This window comes from Lampetra fluviatilis, chromosome 25 (assembly GCF_964198595.1).
Source record: "Lampetra fluviatilis chromosome 25, kcLamFluv1.1, whole genome shotgun sequence".
In the NCBI taxonomy this organism is placed as follows: Eukaryota; Metazoa; Chordata; class Hyperoartia; order Petromyzontiformes; family Petromyzontidae; genus Lampetra; species Lampetra fluviatilis.
In genome coordinates, this window is record NC_136299.1 from 600,080 (window position 1) to 607,441 (window position 7,362).

The 7,362-nt window shown below is 53.7% G+C and overlaps 1 protein-coding gene across 8 annotated transcripts in view; it reads right to left on the reverse strand.

Annotated features, from left to right (window-relative positions):
• LOC144941637 (Golgi integral membrane protein 4-like) overlaps window positions 1-6,929 on the reverse strand; it is a 50,408-nt gene extending 43,479 nt beyond the window's left edge. For 7 of the 8 annotated variants that reach the window (XR_013639253.1, XR_013639252.1, XM_078867972.1 and 4 more), the window contains exons 1-3: window positions 6,282-6,330; window positions 4,913-5,117; window positions 2,453-2,527 (exon numbers count right to left, since the gene is read on the reverse strand). Coding sequence is in view for 5 of the 8 variants with exons in the window: in XM_078867972.1 (XP_078724098.1) it covers window positions 2,453-2,527; window positions 4,913-5,075 (238 nt within the window). In the remaining 3 variants the exon portion in view is untranslated. Of the gene's footprint in view, window positions 1-2,452; window positions 2,528-4,912; window positions 5,118-6,281; window positions 6,331-6,852 lie in introns of those variants that run through there. The other variant, XM_078867975.1, reaches the window with a different exon arrangement.
• Between the last annotated feature and the right edge of the window lie 433 nt (window positions 6,930-7,362).

A 7,362-nucleotide genomic window follows, 5' to 3' on the forward strand; every position in this document is an offset into this window, starting at 1 on the left:
CATATTCTTTATTTATTTATTCTGTAATGCAGTTTGCCTTAGCTCAAATTTCTAATCGCCTGTATTTTGTTCTGACTTCTCGTTGGTTGTTTGGTTTTATTCCTGAATTCCATTTGCTTGAACGCTGTACTTAGCAAGCTGCAGCGTGTACAACATTCTGTGGCACCTGTTCTGACGGGTACTGCAAGATGCGGCCATGTCTGACACACTATGCGTAACAAATCAAGGCAGAGTTAATACATTCCAAAACTTGTTAAGAGTCACTATTCCGGATCTAGTTATTGTCCTTATTGCTCGTCGTCGTTAAAGCAACGTTTAAAAGCAATCCGCATTGGTGTCCGATAATAAGTATTGAGGGAATTGCATGGGAGAGAAAATGGATCCCAACTTTACAGATTAAAAATGAGCAAACCTCACAATGTCCGTCCGGTGCTCGCCGAGCTGCATTGGCTTCGGGTTGCCGAACAAACACATTGTGAGGTCGCACTCATTACACACACACAGAGTGCTTGCCACAGATGAACCAACACCTCGCTGATCTCGTCAAGCAGCATGAACCATCACGCGAACTCCGGACATCCTCGCAGCAGCGGCGTTTGCCGAACAATCAAACAAAGACGGCGGTCACCGCATCGCGCGGCACTTTTGGATGCGCTTCTGCTGCCGTCTGGAACGCTCCGCCTTCCGATATTAGGAAACCACTGGAGCCTTGCGCTTTTAAATGATCTAGATTAAAAACTAATTTCCTTAGAATTAATTTTTGCGTTTAGTTTTCGGTCGATCCCCCGCATCTCCGATGACCACGGCTGGCTACGTATACGGTGCAAGAGAAGTTCAACAGACGTGTCACCCAGGTCACTCGTGCAAATGAAACCCTTCCATCCCGGGGGCTCTCGAGTTCTCGCCGCCGGGTTAAACAAAAGGGAACTTGACACTTGAACCGACACTTCTCAGAACGCTTTCCCATTCCTACACAGCACGATGTCGCCCGCAGAGGGGATGCGCCAGAGACCGTGGGGCTACAGCAGGACGAAGAGCTGCTTCCCAGCTGACATTCCACATTCACATTTACACAACTGTTTGCTATATTGCCATTGGAAGTGGTGCAAAATTACAAAAAACAAAACATTGTGAAGAAGGGCCATTGCCTGAAACGTTGTCTATTATACTTTTTTTTTTAATCCGCAGTGTTACTACCGAACGTGTTGAGAGAGTGGTTCTTGTTGTGGTCGTCGCTGGATTCATTCAGCAGCAGCAGCGACGTTTCTCACCCGCGTCTAACTGTAACGTGGCCACGGTCTCTGCTTCCGCCACAATGGCACAGCGGGGGGGGGGGCTCGTTTCATCTCTCGCCAGGGGAGGATTAAACGAAGCTCGAGGCTGCTGGCACGCAAAGGTCACGGCCACGCAGATCCCTCTCCTAAAAGCGGTGCCTCCCACCCTCCCCACTGGAGATTACAACACGGAGCCAGATTAAATATCAAACTGTGGATCTAAGCCGTTCCTTAATAAATCCCCGTAATTATACTCACACACACTCAAACACACTCTCACACACTCAAAGACAAAGATCCCCTGTATAGCCTGAACAGACTATTGGGGCAAGTGCTGTGAGCGAGCACCTACGCAAAGCCGGCACAGCACACAAGGGGAAGGGTGGCCAACGCTATGCCCGGTCGCCTTTGTCTCCCCAGTGGCGATGTTTACACATTGCACCTTCAGGTACTCATTTAAGTCGACCTAAGGGAGGCTCAGCACGGGTTCAGATGATCATCACTGGTGTTGGCCGTGAGCAGGAATCGAACTCGGACCGCCAGGGTCGTAGCGCAGCGTACGAACCACAACACTACCGCTCACTCACAAACTCACTCACAAACGCACTCACCAACTCACTCACAGACACACCAACTCACTCACAGACACACAGACTCACTCACAGACACACAGACTCACATACTCACAGACTCACTCAGACTCACTCACAGACTCACTCACACAGACTCACTCACGGACTCACTCACAGACTCACTCACAGACTCACTCACAGACACACTCACAGACACACACACAGACACACTCACACACTCACTCACAGACACACTCACAGACACACACAGACTCACTCACACACTCACAGACTCACTCACAGACTCACTCACCAACTCACTCACAGACACACTCACAGACACACACAGACACACAGACACACTCACAGACTCACAGACACACTCACCAACTCATTAATTACACGGAACACCACACGCTGGGCTGAACACTCAGATAATTTGCCAGTGAAGTTAACACTTTGCCTACTGTCCCAAAGCAACACACATTGCACCTGTATTGGTGGAGGTCTTAGAAGATACTACTCGCTAACAGCACTTGCCCCAACCGTCTGTGTGAGGCTACACGGAGGATCTTTGTCTCTGTTGTATCATGCCGCAAGCCTCACCGTCCTTGGTGCGCCTGTGACTCTGGCGTTCCTTCTGGAGGGACTTCTCCAGCCGAGACCGATGCTCGTACACCACTGCAGTGGCGGGAGGGAGAGGGGGGGAGAGAAGGGGAGAGGTGAACACGCGGGGTGAACACGCGGGGTGAACATGAGAGGTGTACACGCGTGGTCAGGGTTCACAGTCAATATCATCCATCGTAGAAACGCCCATTTAGAGTAATTTGGCTGCCATAAAAAAAATCCTCACGATGATGATAAGCCACAACTCCGTTGAGCTATCATTTGTGATAGCCAGGCCGATTCTGAAGAATAACTACACAGCTCAGTGGGCCATATCTGATCAAATGAAAAACATGTTTAAAGTAAAAGTTTAGTTTCGCTTAATCCATAACCAATTCATCCATCACCTGTATTCGGGTTAAGTCACGCAATTATGTGGCCATGTCGGGTGGTGGAGGGTGACAACACATTTACATCATTTCCGTGGCCTAACACTCAAATACGGATGAGACTTTAACGTAAATAAAGCGGAGTGAAATCGCAGAAAAAAGTTGAGTTGATCAAACAAATTATTTGGCGATGCTGCTTCTGCTGCTCCATCGGCAGAGGTGCACGAACACAGATACCAAAAAACAATGGCACCTTACACATCTACAGAATATACAGCAGAAAAAGCATCTACAACATAGACAGCATATCCATCATATTCAACATATGCAAAATAGATAGCACATACAGCATATAAAACATAGACAGCATCTACAACATATACAGCATCTACAGCAAAGATAGGCGACGTTTTACAGCACGTAGATGTATGTGCTATGAAAAAGGGCCGTTGCCCGAAACGTCGCTTGTTAAATATTTCTACTTTCATTAGCCGAGTGAATCCCACTGAGCTATCTGGTTGATGTCAGGAGAAACCGTCAGGAGTTGATGAACTTATTCCGTGGGTAGTTACATGCTTTATTCATTTTATATTTATACTTCGTGACTTCAAACGTTTCACTAACCTTATTTTGTTTATTTTACCAGGTAAGGCCCACTGAGCTATGTGGCTCTTTTTCAGAAGCGACCTGGCCACAAATGGTAGCTCAACGCAGTGGCTTATCACGTGGAAATGTATTGCAGCCAGAATCCTCGAAACGCCGGGTGTTGATTCTAAATGTGGAGGGAAACACTGAAGGACCGGAAATAAATTCACACGGTCACGAGGAAAGAGACACACAAACTCCAAATATACAGCGGCAGAGTTCAGGGTCGGGATCGAACCCACGACCTCCTGTACACCAGGCGAGGTAGTTAACATCTCCCAGCCACCGTGGCGCCCTGTTGTTAGTCATCTTCTGACCCGCCCCTACTGGACATCTGTGAAACAAGAGCTTCGCAGCTCATCTGATTCTTCCTCCAGTCTAAGTCAAGACGCTGATTGTGAGTTTAAGTGTGACTTAGGTCAGTTTCCGTTCGGTCGGAAAAGTCAAGTTCACAGCGAGCCCGTGTCCGCTGCACCTCCTCACACGCAGCACCGCCACCGCGCCGCGCCCGCACCAAACAAACCACGAACACAGCAGCGCACTCGGGGGGCAACACCAACAGCGACACCACCGCTGCCGGCACCAACCGCAGGTAAAGCCAAGTTAGAGCCCAGGTGCTGTTCTTGCTGTGGGATTTGAATGGATACCAGGAGTTGTCTGCTCAATTAATCTCACAGATACAGAAAATCCACAGATACAGAGCTCAGAGACTCACAGACACTCACATATATTCACAAACACTCACAGACTTACATACATAGCTCAGAGACTCACAGACACTCACAGAGGCTCACAATCCCTCACATCCTCGGACATCTCCAACGCGGGGCGCCCTGTGGGGTGTGAGGCCCAGGACGTCCCCCGCTCTCTGGGCCCACACCAGCACCGCGCGCGAGGCGGCGCCACGGCCGACTGCTGTGACCCGGCTGAGAGGTCGCGACTCCACACGCCCCAGGGACTTGGGGGAGTTTGCTCGGAGTAGACTGCCCCGCAGCTCTGTTACAGCTCGGGGTGTCGCGTGGGGAGCAGGAGTGAGCATCTTCCGGTGACCTCAGCCAGCCAACTCAGAGCATCCCGGGTCTGTCCTCTAACATCCAGCAGAGTGCCGTCCACACCCCCAACGTGACGGCCTCAGGGTGCACCTAGCCTGGCACAAGCGCGCTGGTGACGTCAACGTCGCTTATCGGTGAACGGCGGCGGTTGTTGTTGTTGGGTAGCGAGGCGCCGCTGCTGTGCCCCCCACGTGCCCCCCGCGTGTGCCCCAGAGGCTCAACGACCGATTTGCTCTGCAAGATCCGACTGTGCCCCCCCCCCTCGCGTGCCCTCCCCCCTCACCTGCCCTCTCCTCCTCACCTGCCTTCCCCCCCCCTCACCTGCCTTCCCCCTCACGTGCCCCCCCCCCCATCGCGTGCCCCCCCCCGCTCGCCTTGTAGCTGCGCGCTGAGCGCGTCGTGCTGCAGGCGCAGGGCGCGCGTCTCCGCCTCGGCGCGGCGCGTCCCGGCGCGGAGCCGCGAGCCCAGCAGCAGCGTGGTCGGGGCGAGAAGCAGCAGCAGCCACCACCACGTGGGCCTCCGCCTCCACAGCGGCATCCCCACCCACTCCACCTGCACCACCTGCACCGCCACCACCACCTACACCACCACAACCAGCACTACTACCTGCACCACCAGCACCACCACCACCTGTACCACCACCACCTGCACCACCACCAGCAGCAGAAGCAGCAGCAGCACCACTCCTGCTGCTCTCACCACACTCCTCCTCTCACTCACCACAATCCTCGTGTCTCTCACCACACTCCTCCTCTCTCCCACCACACTCCTCGTGTCTCTCACCACACTCCTCGTGTCTCTCACCACACTCCTCTCCCTGTCTCTCACCACACTCCCCGTGTCTCTCACCACACTCCTCGTGTCTCTGACCAGACTCCTCCTCTCACTCACCACACTCCCTGTGTATCTCACCACACTCCTCGTGTCTCTCACCACACTCCCCGTGTCTCTCACCACACTCCTCGTGTCTCTCACCACACTCCTCCTCTCACTCACCACACTCCTCGTGTCTCTCACCACCCTCCTCGCGTCTCTCACCACACTCCTCGTGTCTCTCACCACACTCCCCGTGTATCTCACCACACTCATCTCCCTGTCTCTCACCACACTCCCCGTGTCTCTCACCACACTCCCCGTGTCTCTAACCACACTCCCCGTGTCTCTCACCACACTCCTCGTGTCTCTCACCACACTCCTCTTCCTGTCTCTCACCACACTCCTCCTCTCACTCACCACACTCCTCTCCCTCACCACACTCCTCGTGTCTCTCACCACACTCCTCGTGTCTCTCACCACACTCCTCCTCTCACTCACCACACTCCTCGTGTCTCTCACCACACTCCCCGTGTCTCTAACCACAATCCCCGTGTCTCTCACCACACTCCTCGTGTCTCTCACCACACTCCTCTCCCTGTCTCTCACCACACTCCTCCTCTCACTCACCACACTGCTCTCACTCACCACACTCCTCTTCTCACTCACCACACTCCTCCTCTCACTCACCACACTCCTCTCACTCACCACACTCCTCCTCTCACTCACGACACTCCCCCTCTCACTCACCACACTCCTCTCACTCACCACACTCCTCTTCTCACTCACCACACTCCTCTCACTCGCCACACTCCTCCTCTCACTCACCACACTCCTCCTCTCACTCACCACACTCCTCTCACTCACCACACTCCTCTTCTCACTCACCACACTCCTCCTCTCACTCACCACACTCCTCCTCTCACTCACCACGCTCCTCGTGTCTATCGCAGCGGCGGTGACGGCGGCCTGCACATCCTCCCCCTCCCCTCGTGTAACTCGAACCCCACTCCCTCTGCCCCCCTCCACCTGAGCTCTGTCTAGATAGGCGGGGTCCACATCTGCGCGATCAGTTGCGCAACTCAGCCGCGTGCAACTGCAGGGTCGCGCGTTTCGCTGCAACCGAAGACGCTGGCGCGCGCGGGCGGTTTCAGTCGCGCGGTGTCGAGAGGGACTCGGCCACCTCACCGGTCGCGCAGGCGTGCACCGCTGCAACCAGCCTCCTTTCTAATCCCCTCAGTTCAATTCCTGGTTCGGGGGTTCACCCGGCCCATCATCCCTGTGCGGTCGATAAAAACAACTCCCACTTTGCGAGGAAGTCAACTGACTGGTGGTTGTCCTATGGATGGGACTCGCTCCCGCCATAGAAATGTGGAATATCCACCCGCCGGCTCAGGGCTGTGAACAGGAAATGAGCAGCAACGCCTCAGTGCTCATTCCTGCGGAAAACCACAGCCGCGTCCGCTGTGCAACAGCAGTAGCAGCCCGTTGCTGCAGGTACCTCATCATCATCGTCATCATCATCGTCAGTGGAGGAGGTCGCTCCTTCTCGGCTTCTGCTGTCTGGAAATCGCTTCCTCCTTGAACTTCGTGAGGTTGAGACTGCTGCTGCTTCCATTGTCTAAAGTTAAAACTCGAGACCTCAGTTTGTTCCCACGCGGATCATTTATTTGCCTGTGGTATTTTGTTGTGTGGGTTGTATCGAGTAACTTTGACACTCGTGGCGTGGACATGGCAGAGGTTTGACTGCCCCTCTCATGCGAACGCGGTTCGAGAGCACTCATCGGCGATGCTGTGCGCTGTCGTGTGCCTCGTCCGTCTGCAGTCAATGCCCTCTGGACTGCGCATTGTGTTCATAGCAGGTGTTGGTTAAGCGGCGGTAATTCTTGGTATAGGGAGGTTGATCCAGAAACTGTCCGACCAATCCTGTCGAATTTAAGGCATAAAAGCCGCCAGATCGACAGGCGCGTGTAGAATCTCCACCTTGGACTGAACTCAAGAGGCGACTTCA